Source organism: Desmodus rotundus, chromosome 2 (assembly GCF_022682495.2).
Source record: "Desmodus rotundus isolate HL8 chromosome 2, HLdesRot8A.1, whole genome shotgun sequence".
NCBI classification, from domain to species: Eukaryota; Metazoa; Chordata; class Mammalia; order Chiroptera; family Phyllostomidae; genus Desmodus; species Desmodus rotundus.
The window spans coordinates 156,209,311-156,223,963 of NC_071388.1; the positions used below are offsets into that span (position 1 = coordinate 156,209,311).

The 14,653-nt window shown below is 40.7% G+C and overlaps 1 protein-coding gene across 3 annotated transcripts in view; it reads left to right on the top strand.

The window, feature by feature from the left end:
- The window catches only part of CERS6 (ceramide synthase 6), a 296,190-nt gene that overhangs the window by 223,207 nt on the left and 58,330 nt on the right, over window positions 1-14,653 (top strand). For all 3 annotated transcript variants that reach the window (XM_024579813.3, XM_045187450.3, XM_024579814.4), the window contains exons 5-6: window positions 2,543-2,593; window positions 6,336-6,428. In XM_024579813.3, coding sequence (XP_024435581.1) covers window positions 2,543-2,593; window positions 6,336-6,428 — 144 coding nt within the window. The remainder of the gene's footprint in view (window positions 1-2,542; window positions 2,594-6,335; window positions 6,429-14,653) is intronic.

Genomic DNA, 14,653 nt, shown 5'->3' on the forward strand with positions numbered 1-14,653 from the left:
AATTATTTTTTTTCTCTCAGCATTCTTCCCATTCTGACGTTCGTGTCCATACATAGTGATTGTGGGGATACGAAGGTGTGGATAATCTTAGCCTTGGTCTTTAATGACACATCTGTGCTCTTAGTGATCTTTCCTAATTCCCGTGTGCTTCAAAATAAATCTATCTATACATTTAAATTTACATTACATAGAAAAAAGACCAAAAATGGGCTGTACATCAAAATGTTAATAGTGATGAGAATTCAGATTAATTTTAATTTTTATTTTTCATGTCTTCCTCAATGGGCATGTAAAGACGATGACATATTAAACTTTTGAAGCCTCCACAGTATTTTCAGGCATGCTATCTCATTTGATCCTCACAAGCACCTGTGAGATAGGTCGGTAATGAACATCGATGTCGTGGATAAGAGCAATGGAGGAGACAGGCATAGACCTCAGGCTGCCAGGATGTTATGTGCAGTGAGATTACATGATATGTAGAGAATTGAATAGGTCGAAAATAGCAAAACCAGCAAAAAAAAAAAGGTCGGGGGGGGGCAGGGAGAATTGGTAGTTCTTACCTGAGAGGGGAATGTAAAGATCCTTCAACAGTGTTAAGTTTAGGGCATGGAAGGGCTTTTGTTTCAATTTGGCTCCCGGAACAGAGTCCTGCTCCAGCTTTTAGTAGACTCAGAGGCAAGGTTTGAGACCAGACAGGCTGAGTTTGACTTCCAGCTCTGGCACTGCCTCGCTATCCACCCTGGGCGGTTATTTATGGACTCAGGGCCTCAATTTACCTATCTATAGGGTGAGGCAAATACTATTAGCTACTGTAAGGATAAGGTAAGTTCATACATGAGATCCTTTACAAGTGTGTGTGGCAGTCTAAACATAAACTTTTTAACTAGTTAAATAAATAACAAATCATGGAAAAAATCCTTAAAAAGTATGTGGACATAGGAGGACTCAACTTTTATTAGGTAATATCATCATTACCATACTTGTTTATGTAAGAACATCCAAACATGTAGAGAATTTTTATAAGTGTTTATTTGAGCCGAACTGATGATGTACCAGGAAGCAAGGTCTCAAATGCTCTGGAAAAGACAATTTTACAGTTCTTCTCATACATTTGGAGTTAAGGAGGGAATATAAGGGAGATTAGATGAAGGTGGGAGAAAGCGAGGCAGGAAAATCCGTGTGATTGAAGTACGGGAGAGTGGACAGATGCTGTGCTCTCCTGAGGGCGGTTACACCTCTGAGGGGTCTGAAGAAGAGGGTTACCTCTGGCATTTCAAAGGTGTGTTTACACCTTTGAACAAGAACAGTGGGCAGGGCTTGCTTACGGCACTGGTAAACCTTTTATAGGGCTGCAGTGGGAGCACTCATCACGGCCGCTCAGTTAGGAATTCATGAGCGGACGGCCCTGTGAGCTTAATTTCAGTCACTGAACGTGTCAGATTTACTCCTCAGCCCCTTTCTCTTTCTCATCCTCACCCTCACTGGTACAGGTTGAAAGGGTATGTATATTGATTTCAGGGAGACAACTGCATTATTACAGTGCAGATAGAGCAATAGCCTTGATCTTACAGGGTCTGGGACAAAATAAAGAGGTTAGGTCAGTACAAATATATCTGACACTAATCTTTCAGTGACATTAGTATCATTTTGAGATGCATAAACATATGGATTGGATTAGTGATTATGTTCCACAATAATAAGAAATATACAGATGCGTATCAAAGGTATATAAATGTATACCTCAAAGTGCTGATAGCTATAGGTCAGAGATGCAAAAGAATTAAAAACTTACTACAAAAATAGGAGAAAGTCTGTGTTGGTATCATTGGATTATTCAGTAATCTATTTAATTCTTCACCAGTTCCTCCCTATTCATTACAAATGTTTTGAATCTGTGCCTACACGTAGATGTTCCGATTATACACTGTTGCAGGCAAGTGATTGCTGTCAAATTAAGAATGGTTGTTTTGTCTTTAAAAGACCTTGAAGGTTAGTTCCCTTACACCTGGAATTAGTCTGAGGCGTCCTACGGAAACAAGTAGTACACCTGTTTCTGACCCTGGTCAGAATAGTACGCCTATTACTGACCCTGGTTAAGGCATGAAACAACTGGTTAACACTGTTGCCTTATAAACATTGGTTAGGAAGAGTTTTAGGGTGGCTCACACCAACCGTCAGCATTGTTTATTGATAACTGTTGGATTGATGATTTGCATCTGGTCTAGAAGAGACCCCTGAAGGGACCTGCTGTCGAGGCCTATTCCACAGCAGGACTGTGTCTGTGGGACCAAAAAAAAAGTACAAAAACACCAGCTGGGACTCCATCCCAGCCGTAGCCTGAAATACTACCAGTTGAGTGTAGATTACCCAGCGAGAATATATGATGGGATACTAAGTGCTTTAATATCTTATTCCTAAATCCTTCAGTTCTTACAAAGGTAGATTACTGAACCCAAACATTGGGGAACCTGTCGTAAACATCTTTTATCCCACTTCTTTTCCAAACTACATAAAATATGTTTCTTTGTCCTTTTTGCAGACACCCTGGCTGTGGAATACAAGACACTGCTGGTACAACTACCCCTATCAGGTAAGGAGCCGTTACCGTCTGGGTTTCCACACACAGACAGCATCTTCCTTAGGTGGGTTTTCTGACTTCAGGCAGGTCCCAGGAGGTTTGGCAGCCACCTTGCTTTTCGGCCCCTGCCCCCAGCCTTGCTCCTTAATGCTGCGTGTAGCCTAGTGAGGGACGTAGTTTGTGCTCTCAGTGAAGTTCAGAATCAAAGCTTAACTGCTTTAGTAGATGGAGTAAGCATGGAAAGGTGCATTTGCTGGACAGTAAGATGCCATCAGTCCAACGGGGGGATGATTCTTGTTTCTAACAGTTGATCTGCTTCTAATTATTGATGCGAGTCTGATAACAGCACAGGCTGATCTCAGTACCAAGTGGGGAAAGCTCGTGTGGAGCTGGAGCAGGCGTGCTGACTTCAGTTCACTTTGTGGCTCAGGAGTAGCCGCTAAATATGTAAATCAAACACCATTTTCTTGAGCACAGACAAATGGGCTTGTACCATTACACATAGACCCCCCAAAAAATCATTGAGAATGAGATTAAATAGTATCCGAGGAGGTACATCTGCCCACTGAGGTACCTTTGCCTCTGTCTGTGAATTCAGTAATGTTAGTGCGTGTTCTGGTCCCTAGATCACTTACTATTTGAATATCAAAGTTGGGACTTTTCTAGAAATTTCTTGCCGAAAAATTTCTAGATCAATTGGGATATGTTTATAAGAGAAACAAATGCAACTAGGTATTTTGGTGATGCAATAAAGAGACATATATTATGATAAGTGACTTGGAATTTTGAGTTTGGTATTTTGGGGGCTTGTCTTTTTAGAGGTGTTTGGTCTTTTTGGTGTGCATAAGGTTAACGGGGAGCAGGCGTGCTCTGTGACTTCCCCATCACCCAAAGTGTCTGAATGCAGTGAGAACTGACGTTGGCTACTCCTTGCGCAAGTTCAAGGTTAGGACCATGTTGTAATGGAAGTCCACTTTGCATTTCCATCCCTTTTGTGTGGTTTATTCAGATTAGAAAATAAAATAAATAAGCAACGTGACATGTTTAGAGGGGGCTGAGTATTCTGGGGCCATTTCATAGAGACTAAAGCAACACTGAAATCCAGTCACCACTGAAGACAATTGTAATTCTCAGGCCCAACTGCTGTTTTACTATCTTACATACTGGGAATATTGTCACTTACAGCTCTCTTTGTGTCCTGTAATGGTATGCTGAGTGGAAAAATCCATACATATAAAAATACATCAAAGCCTTCCAGAAACCTTGACTCGAATGCTGGGGTGGCGACTGCTCTAACACACTGCATTCATGCGGTAAATTCTGTCACGTGAGCAGCGCGGTGACGTGTAATACCTACTCTTCTTCATAACTACAACATAGCCCGGGATAACTTTCACATTCATGGCTGGAGCTGAGAAATTGCTTATGTCCGAGAAAATTAGTTCCTGGAGCAGTGGCTCTAAGTGGAGCTGCAGACGACTTCACAGGCAGAACTACGGATTCCACCTGAACATTGGAGGGTCTGGCATAGATAGTCACGTTTACCTAAAATAGGAAACGGCGTTAGTATAGAATGAAGATACCACAGGTGGGAATTCAGATCAAGATTGTCTTCTACTGATAAGACATCATTGCTTATCAATGAATAATTCAGCACATAACTCCCAGGTTCTAGGACCACTTTATGATTTCTCATGGGAACAGTGGTCATTCTTGATACATTCCTTATACTAATAAAAAAAATTAGCAGATTTCTTTTTGTGTTGGGGGGAAATATTAAACAGCATATAATTATTGTGCATGTAATTATAACACTTGGTGGGTAGTTCAGAGTCAGTTTCAAGCCTTGAGAACACTTTTAAAGATGGGCCATGCTCATTAAATAAATTTATTATGTCTTTAGCACATATGTTAAATAAATAATTGGGCAGATTTATAGACGAAAGGGTAGTGGTCTATTTGAATTTTATTAAAGATACACTCCTCCTTCAGTAGGAGAATGTATATTACATTTTTATTGCATACATAATGATTGTATATACACCTGCCTGGTTTAGGTTTAAAATAAGGTGAAGTGGCCCCCGTTGGCCCTTGTACAGCCTGTCACAACGAGCACCGGTGGGGAATGGGGAGCCCTGGCACAGCAATCCCAGCGCCTCCCTCGCTGGGAGACCGGGGATCGCCTCCCAACCTGAGCTGACAGCAATTTCCTGTAGCTATACAATTTAAAAAATGATAGTCCTAATTTTATATGATTTTTATGAGAGTAAAAGAGATTATCACATGGGTAAGCTTTGTCAGCTGCCAAGCACTCCACGAATAGGGCGGTGGTTCCAGTGTGACGCTCTGTCAGGGACTCTGCAATGTTTACCGTGCTCGCACGTGTTCTCATCACCCGCCGGGCCGTTTTCCCAGGTGGCGATGCAATGAGAAAGTGAGTCTCATTAAAACTGAAATTTAATCTTGGCTCCGAGGGTCCTGAAGCCAGCACTCTATTTTCTAGACTTTATTGCTGTCATATGTCTACCCTGAGCACGCATCTCTAATTGCTAATGCCTTCAAATTTTAAAGGAACATGAGCAGGAAGTGTATTTCTCCAGGGCAGTGCTGAGTTCGATGAACACACTGATGCTGAGAGTTTAGGATTGCTGGTAGGGGGAGTGTCCTGTCCTCGCTCGTGTTCTGTTGCCGAAGGTCAGTGAGCGGGACAACTGTGTTCCGTGATGCCTGTGCGTAAAGTTGGCAGAGTCGGTAGTTAAGTGAGTACCATCTTCTTGTGAAAGTCATTTGTTTTGCTGCCATTGGTCTACAGAGCATTTAAGTTTCCATTGTATTTACCATATATCCACTGTTACCCTGTGTGTGGTGGAGTAGATACGTTTGTTGAATGAGCTTCAAAGGTCTTTGATTCATTCTGGTAAAGTAAGGCATTTCGTTACAATTCAATAAAACAAAAACAACTGGTCAAAAATGTTTTTTTTAAAACACTGTTTTGTTTTTATGGATTTATGTGCAAAGTAAATATTATTGACCTCTGCTGCCTCTCTGAACTCCTCATTCCTGGACCTGTGAGACACATAGAGTGGGTGTCACCTCCATTTTACAATAAATTAACTAAGGCCCAAGTTCAGTACCTACTCATCTGTGGAGGTGGGACTTGATCTCAGATTTTCCTGGCTGAGTGCCTAGCCCAGTATCTCTTGGCAGATGCTTTGTCCCTCTGATCTTTTAAGAAATGTTTTTGAATTGCCTTTTTTTTTTTTTTGATGTTTGCAATCTACTGAAAGAAAGATCTGATTAATGCAGAACTTGAAACTATGCCTCCGTGACTCATTCTGTACTCCAGTTTCTAACACCCACCTCCCTTGTCCCTGTGCTGTGGAACCTCTCAGCAGTTATCCGGGGCTATTCTTTTTGTGTGTGCATTAGAATACTTTGTCAGGTTGCCTAAGGAATCTCACAGACACTCATGCATATCAAAGAACCATAAATGCTATTGTTAAAAGGAATCGTGAATTCGTAAATGTTCATACTGACTGACACTTTTTTGTTTGGAGATCAATCAAAACTAATGCCATCAAACTGAGCATTAGAGGCACCCTTCAAAGCCCCCTCATCCAGAAGGAGATTGGAGCCAGAAGTTGTGGAGGCACAAGACCATGTCACGTTTCAGCCCTGAGCTTGAGGTATTTGGGGCCCAAACAGGGGTCTCTATTAACTATTAATCCTTCCTTTTTTTTTCTTTGATCCTCAGCCACTCACAGCTGACCTTCACTACTATTATATCCTGGAGCTGTCATTTTATTGGTCTTTAATGTTTTCCCAGTTCACCGATATCAAAAGAAAGGTAAGTGGGGTTGGGTTGGGTTTGCAGGCGTATGTCTGTAATGGCCCCTGGCAGATGGGCGTGGAGTCTCACAGGCACTTATCTCTGTTTTCCCAGCAGCGCCAGCTTCGTCCTGCTGTCTGCTTTGATACGTAAAGTTCTCTATTTTTGTTTGTGCTGGTTTATTTTATTCCCATTGTCTCTTCACTCTTCCTTAGTGTTCTTTTCTCTGTGAAAATATATAGCAATGAGTCCCAACAGTGGTCATTTCTCTCAGTCTGATTCACAAATCCCTCGGTTCTCCAAATTCAAGAAGAAAATTTTTATTTGTTGCTCCTGGGAGAGGGTAAATTCTCAGTGTTCTAGCACTAGAGAAAGAATTTTTCTCCAATTTAAGAGTTACCTCACATTAAACATGTCATGAAAATAACATTCCTACATGAACCATAATGTGTTTCTTCCCTCCCTTACCCTGGCTTTTGCGGAGGGTCTCTTGACCTTCTGAGTGTTTAACCACTTGTTCCAGTTCTCATCCTGCCAGCCTCTGGACGGAGGTGACACTTGCGACTATTCACTGCTAACTTGTTTTTCATGATGCCGTTTTCTCCACATTTTCATATTTGGATCTTTCCTTCAAAGTTGTGTTTACTGGCCTGCATCTCAGAGCCCCATTTCTACATACATGTGTGTTCAGGGCACACGCCTTTCACTGGGTCGCAGCAGCAATTTCCTCTGGGGCCAAAGGCTGCCTTTCTGACCTCTCTGGCGGAACAGCCTTAGTGTTGTATATGTCGTCTGCTTCTCAGAGCTGGGCGGTCCCTGGAAGGGTTAGGGCTTAGGTATGGCAGATAATTCATTGGCACCCATAATTGGTGGCTTCCTGACTCATTGCACCAGACACTCTGGATCAGTTTCTGGGAGTGTTTAAAGATCCATCAGTACCAATTAGATCTCCTCTGTCTTACATGAGGAGCCTTCGTCATTCAGGTAGTCCATACTCGTAGTCTGATTATCCGTGTGCCCGGCTCACTGTGTATCTGACTTATTTGGTTTTTTTAAATCTTTAATTGTGGTAAAAATATAAAACGTGCCATCTTACCCATTGTCAGTGTGCAGCTCAGTACTGTACACATACATTGTTGTGCAACCAGTTCCTAGAATTCTTTTCATCTTATACAACTGAAACTTTATCATCTTCTGCCAAAGGTAATACCTGCTAAGACTGGCATTTTTTTAGACTATGAATTGGGTGAGGTTTCCTTTTGCAACTTGAGTGATAGATCTCTTCTGTATGTTTTTAATGGTTATTTTACAGGAGCACTTTGGCCCTACTTCCATACTGGAACTAAGTCAAAACCTCTTAAAATCTGTACGGTAACAGATTTTGAATAATGAACTGTTGGGAGGCCTGTTTATCTATATACCTTAATAACGCTCTGTAACGTGCGTTGTTCTTTTTATGGTCTTTGCCAGTTTTGCTGTAGTGCGATGAAAAAGGAGAGAGCGATCTCGCCATACGTCCTTATGTGTGCACACACCATCCATAGATAGTCTTCCCTCTGCTTCTGTTTGAACAATGCGCCCTCTCACTCTGTCAGCTGCCATCCCTTACCTCATTTAGGAACTGACCTTTTTTCTCGAAATCCCTGTTGATTAGTTGTTTTCCTTCTTAGGATTACTCTATTCAAGGAATCACGTCTTAACAATATTGGGGCTTCTAACCCAGGAACTCATTTATTTGGGTCTTTAACTTCTCTCTGCAATATTTGTAGTTTTTAGTATATCTGACTTTAACATTTTGAGGTGGATTTATCCCTAAGTAGAATCCATTGGATTTTCTGTAGAGGTGCTCATGCCATTTGTAAATAGACTTTCACTTTTTCATTTACAGTCTAGGTTCTTTTTCTTTTCTTGCCCATTTGCACTGACTAGGACCTCCAGCACAGGGTTGCTTCTTATTTTGGTTGGGTTTACCCATCATTTTACCGCTCACATTTACTCAATTTCTACACTTTTTTCTGTTGTTACTTTTACTACCTAACTTGGATAGTTCACAGTCTTCACTTAAAATAATCTGTTTCATACTGTCCATTCAATATTACCTAACCATTTCCCCACTGATGGATATATATTCAGGTCATGTCTAACTTTTGCAAATAATGTACATTGAATATATATTTATACTTTTCAGTTGTGGACCATAATGAAAAGGAAGACGCCCACATATCCACGACCCACACTAACATCACCTTTGAACTTCCCTTTGTGCCTCTTCTCAGCCCCAGTCTCTTCTCTTCCTGGTTCTATTTGGTTCCCTCCACCATTCTTAATTTGATGTTCCACTGTTCTAACTTTTTACCATGTATGTCTGGATCCCCAAATAATGGTTAGTTCTGCGTGGTTTTGAGTTTTACATAAAATCAACACTGGATTATTCTGTCAGATTTTTTTTTTCCTTTTTCACGTTCGTGAGATTCATCATGCTTTTGCTTAAGGTTTTATTTGTTTTCACTCTACTTCTGATGGATACTGAGTTTGAAACTATGAAAATTATACATCTGGTTACTTTGTAGAATGAATTGATGGACCTTCATCTTTACTGGATAATGCATTTTTTTCCCCAAAGTGTTGTGCCAGTTTACACTCCTACACAGTGTATAAATGTCCTCATTGCTCTGCACTAACAGTTCGATTTTAACAAATTCTTTACTAATTTGCAAGATGTTAAGTGTTATCTCTGGTTATAATTATTTATATGATTTCTAATAGAGTATATTTCCATAAGTTTAACAATCATTCCTGTTTCTTTCCTATGAAGTACCTGTTCTTTTTTTTTCTTTTTCTATTTTTTTATGGTCTTACTAAGATCAGCAATGAGCTCATTTTTTTAAATTGATTTTAGAGAGAGAGAGAGGAAAAAGAGAGACAGAGGGAAACATCAGTTTGTTGTCCCACTGACTCGTGCATTCATTTGTTGGTTTTTTATATGTGCCCTGACCCACACCTCAGTGCATTGGGACAGTGCTTATAACCACCCGAGCTACCTGGCTAGTGCTCCTTGTTTTTCAGTTAGCCTGTTTGTCTTGCTGATACCAACTCTTCTGGGTTCTAGTCCTGTAGAAGTAATAGTCCCTGCAGGTATCTTCAAGTTTATCTCTTATGGTGTCTTGGACAGAACTTCTTATGTTAGATGTAGTTGATTGTATTGGTCTTTCGAGGTTTGCATTCTTAAGAAATCCTATCCTATACCAAAGCCGTTAGAATACCCTGTCTGCTTCTAAACGTTTTAAACATCTACTTGGAGTTGATACTGTTTGGGGGAATAGGATGGGGCCTAACTGGATATTTAGTTATATATGATGAATAAATAACCAGTGATCACAACTTAAAAAATAAATAAATAAACAACCTGAAACTTTATACCCATTAAACTGCATTCTCCCCTCCCCCCAGCCCTTGGCAGCCACCATTTTACTTTCTGTCAGCTGTGAATTTGCTCTCGGGACCTCCTAAAAGTGGAATTAGCATAATGTGCTCAGGGTCACCCACGTTTGGCATGTGTCAGAATTTCCTTCCTTTTTAAGACTGAGTACTGTGCATTTTATTTTCTTCTGAGGAACATTTTTTTTCAGGTAGTCACACAAAATACGTGTATAACAACGAAGGAGGTTTGAATATTCTTCCTGTTTTGTAGTTGAGAAAACTGATGTACAGTAAGCTTATGTAAGTTTTTCAAGGTTGTGCAACGTGGGATTCCATTACAGCCCAGGTGACCGAGCAAAGCCGTGTGACTGACTCTCAGACTGGACATGTGCACTGTTCTTGCATTGTCCTGCCTCGTCATGCCCCTGACGTTAGAGGCAGCAAGCCTTTCGCAGCTCTTTGCCATTTTATCGGTTCATCTTTTGCTTAGTGAGAATGAGGAGTGCCATCTGAGTCAAAGAGATTGTCAGACTGACCGTCCTTGGCTCCGAGGAGCCCAGTCCTAGTGAGGCATTGCTGAACCAAAAGTCACCAGGCCTCCTCCACTCACTTGAGCTCTCTCATCGTGCGCGGACCTCGTCTTTTCAGTGTGCCAAGGGGATGGACAGAGTCTTCATTGTTTCAGGCCAAGTCATCATTATCTTAATAGTTATCTCAAGTGGATTATTTTCAAGCTTTGAAGTGTATTATTTTGTGTGGTTTTAACATATCTTGCATTAGAGTAGAAAACACCTATAAAAAGGGCCATTTTACAATGAGGTTCATGGACTTGATCCCAGGACTGTACATATTGTCAAATTTTATAAATTAATTATGTATTTTTTTCTTATTTAACACCAAAAGCTTGTTTTAGACACCTGGCACCTCTCCCTTCTTCAGTTGGTTAGAGGACTTTTGTATGTTCCTGGTGCAGCTGGCTTATTCTTATTTCATGTGCAAGGTGGCGATATGGCCACCACAGGACTGAAGGTTACCCAAGCCAGGTTTTAATAAGGAAGGCCTTTCCCTCTGTTGACATCTCTCATTGGTGAGTCGTAGCCCTTGCTTTTCTCCTTTGCATCTGGCCATCACTACAGGTCCTTGGTGGTCCCTCCTCATTGCTCTACCACTTGAAGGATCTGCTGTTCCAGCCACCGGTGAGGATGTATGGAATGTTCTGGCTGCAAAATACACTCTGAATCTTCTAGATTGCAACTATTAACCAAACTCTCTAAAAAAGAGCCTGCTTCCTAATTAGGAAATAGAAATATTTGAAGACACCCATTAACAACAGAGTATGGAAATCAACTTCTGTAGACTATTTGTAAGGTCATTAATAGAAAGGTTAGAAAAACGTTTCCTTAGCTTCCCAATTAAATGAAAATGAGCTTCAGTGGTCATTTTTAATAGGGACCAGGATTTATAAGTACTGGACCCAAATGCATACCTCAAATTGTTAGAATCAGTAACCTAAATAAGGTTTAGAAATCATTTTTGTGACTTAATGGGTTCATGAGTCTTTTTTTTTATGAGTCTTTCTAAAATGGCTTTTATATTCACAAACTCTTCCCCTATCTAAGGGTCCTAATACTGCCATCATTTTTTTAAATTGCTCTGTTTTGAAATAGAATCTGGAGTCTAAACGTGAGAGGAGAACCTTTCATCCCCGTGGTGACAGAGCCCGCGGCCTCTCCCTTGATCATTGCCACAGTTGGTACTTACTTGGTCAGTGACGAGGTACACTATCCATGTTCCCAGAGGGAAGGGACCAGCCAAAGATGTGGTCATTTGGTGTAATGGACTTACAATTCAAATATTCTGTTATGTGCTACCAAGATGTGTAAAGCTTTTTGAGGATTTTCCTTCCTTCCTTCCTCCCTGCCCTCCTTCTTCTTGCTTCCCTCCATTCCTCTCTCCTTCCCTCTTTCTCCCTTCCTTCTTTTGTAAAGAGAAATTGTTATAGTATCTTATTAAAACACTAACTATATTCTTGGTATTCAATATTGTTTGAAACATTTATTTCCCAAGGCTTTATTTGTGTTAAAATCTTGTTTGTAGCACCTGTTCACAATGAGTATTTCTCCTGCACACCTACATTTTCTAAGGGAAACTAATGAATAAGACTGCGCTGGAGCTCAGAACAGCTTGCTTGTGTCTAAACCCTATGTTCCTTTTAACTAAGCGGCTGTTGGACTCAAGGCCTGGGCCCTTGGCCAATGAGCTGGGCTTATGTTTGGAGTCTTTTGCATGAAGTCATCCATGGCCAAGTCCCAAAGCCCAGCTGGTAGAATCAGCTTGTTGTTCTTCTGGTCTTTAGCCTGAGAGAAAAACTACATACTGTAAAAGATTCCTGACAGAGAGGTATTATGATTAAGTTTAGTGAGAAACTCGTTGATGGACTTGTGTCTGCTCTACGGTAACTCTTGCAGACAATAACTTGTGTCCGGTGCTTTACCCACCTTTTAGGGGCCTGTTATGCTCCAGATCGTTCCTGCTTCAGTTGTGTTTAGGGTAAAATAAAATGCATGCTTTAAACCTTTTTATAAGGAAGCAAGAATATAAGTGAAATGCTATCCATGAAACCATGTAGTACAATGTTTGACTTGTACTACAGATAAAGGTTAGAACAATACCTCTTTTTGCCACATAATGACCAAAATTTGGCTGAATCAAAACAAGTGCCAAAAACAAAAACAAAAGAAACCTTCAAAATGTAGTGGTCACAGAGTTTTATATTTTCGGTTAATTAAAATTAACAAAAATAATTAGGAAGAGGAACTAACTTAAGGTTGCCAATCTTTTTTCATAGTATTTCCTACCACTTATAACCATCAGTTCTTAAAGGAAAGGACATTGTAACATTTTAAAAGAGAAGGGACACCTTGTAATAAAGGGTAATCCTTTAAATTTATCATTATGAAAAAGTTCTCACTTTTCTCATTTTTTCTAGAGTGAGGAAAATTATGGGCAATGTGGCTTTGAGGTTAAAGGCATGGGCTCTGGAGTCCATCCACCTGCCTGGCACCACTCCTGACCTGGTTTGACCTTGAGCGAGTTACTTTCCCTCTTTGCACCTTGGCTTTCTAATCTGAAGAATGGAGTTCATATGATCTACCTCAAGGGCGTGTTGTCAGCGTAAAGTAATTCATACTGTGAGAACCGTACCTGGCACATAATTAATGCTCAGTAAATGTTAGCTATTCCTGTGGTCTTTAATGTGGCTCACCACACATTGCCAGCTCTCCACCCTCAGGCTCATGTAGGATTGTGCTTCTCAGCCACGTCCTCTCTTGTGGTTGGATGGGGCCATGTGACTGGTAGGCTGTGAGCAGAACTGACTTGAGTCGCTTTTGGACCAGAGGATTTAATTGCGGGTGTGAGACCCTTGATACTCTCTTTTCCTAAGCAGTGCAGTCATCGGTAACATTTGAGGTGGAGGCTGCTCCCCAGCCTGGTCCCTGAGCACCTGTGGTGAGCAGAGTGCAGCCCCCGCCCTCAGGCAGGTGGTAACATGCAGTGGATAAGAAGCAGGCCTTTGTTTTAAACCACTGAGATTTCAGGGGCATTGTTACTGGTGGTCATGTAATCTAACTTATCCTGACTGGTGCAGTTATTAGTCATATGGCTAATAATTTCCTAAGACAATATTTGGAAATAATTTGTCTAGATCAGCAGTTCTCAAAGTGTGGTCCCCTGGGACCTTTCAGGAGACCTGCAAGGTCAAAACTGTCCTCGTGGGAATAGTAAGATGTCGTTTGCCTTCCTCACCGCCCTGAAATTGCACTGACTGTGCAGCAGTCCCAGTGGGCAGACTGTGTAGTGGCACCAAACTGTGTGAGCAGTCACTGTGTTCTTCACTGCCCCCTGCCTCAGGAGGAACACGTCAGTTTTACTTGAGAATGACCTTGATGAAGCAGTACGAAGTGTTTGTTTTATGAAATCTGCATTCTGGAGTAAACATTTCAAACACGTTTTGTTTGAAGAGATGGGAAATAAGCACAAAGAACTCCTGCGGCATAACGATGTACGATTGTGTCTCAAGAAAACCACGTACAGTTAGTGCTTTGTGTCGTGAGCTGAACTAGCTGCTTTCTTCCCCATAGAATCTCACTTGTACTTGAAAGAATGACTGATAAACGGTGGTTATTACAACTTGTGTTTTCCTAGACATTTTCTTGAAAATGCAGGGTGAGCTTGTTACGTAGTTTCAAGAAAACAATTGACATTATTTGTTGTCAATGATAAAACTCAAGCTTTCAAGCAAAATTTTGATTTTTGGAAAACTTGCATTCGCCAGCGAGAGCTTGATGACATCTGAATACTTTAAATTTTTTCTCATGAGATTGATAGTGATATTAATAAATGTGATTTTTAAAATATTGCATAACAGAATGTTTGATTGTCTCAGTCATTTAATACTGTGACTAGTGCATGATGCTACAAAATCATGCATGATTGAAAGATCCATTCCAAAGGGCAAGATAGACCAAAGGGTTTTATGTAACAGAGCATGAAAACTTTATTGATCTGGTTTAAATTCTACATTGCAAGTAACCTTGAAGAATATCTTACTTCTCAAGTTTTGGTACAGTACCAACGAAGAATATCCATGACTCTCTGAAAAGACTATCAAGATACTTCTCCCTTTTCAAACTGTGTGGTACTGGAGTTTGTTTGCATCAGTCAAAATCACAGGTATCAACAGACTGAATGTACATGCACTTATGAGAATTCAACTCTTTTGTCTTAAGCCAGACATTAAAGAGATTTGCAATCATGCAAAA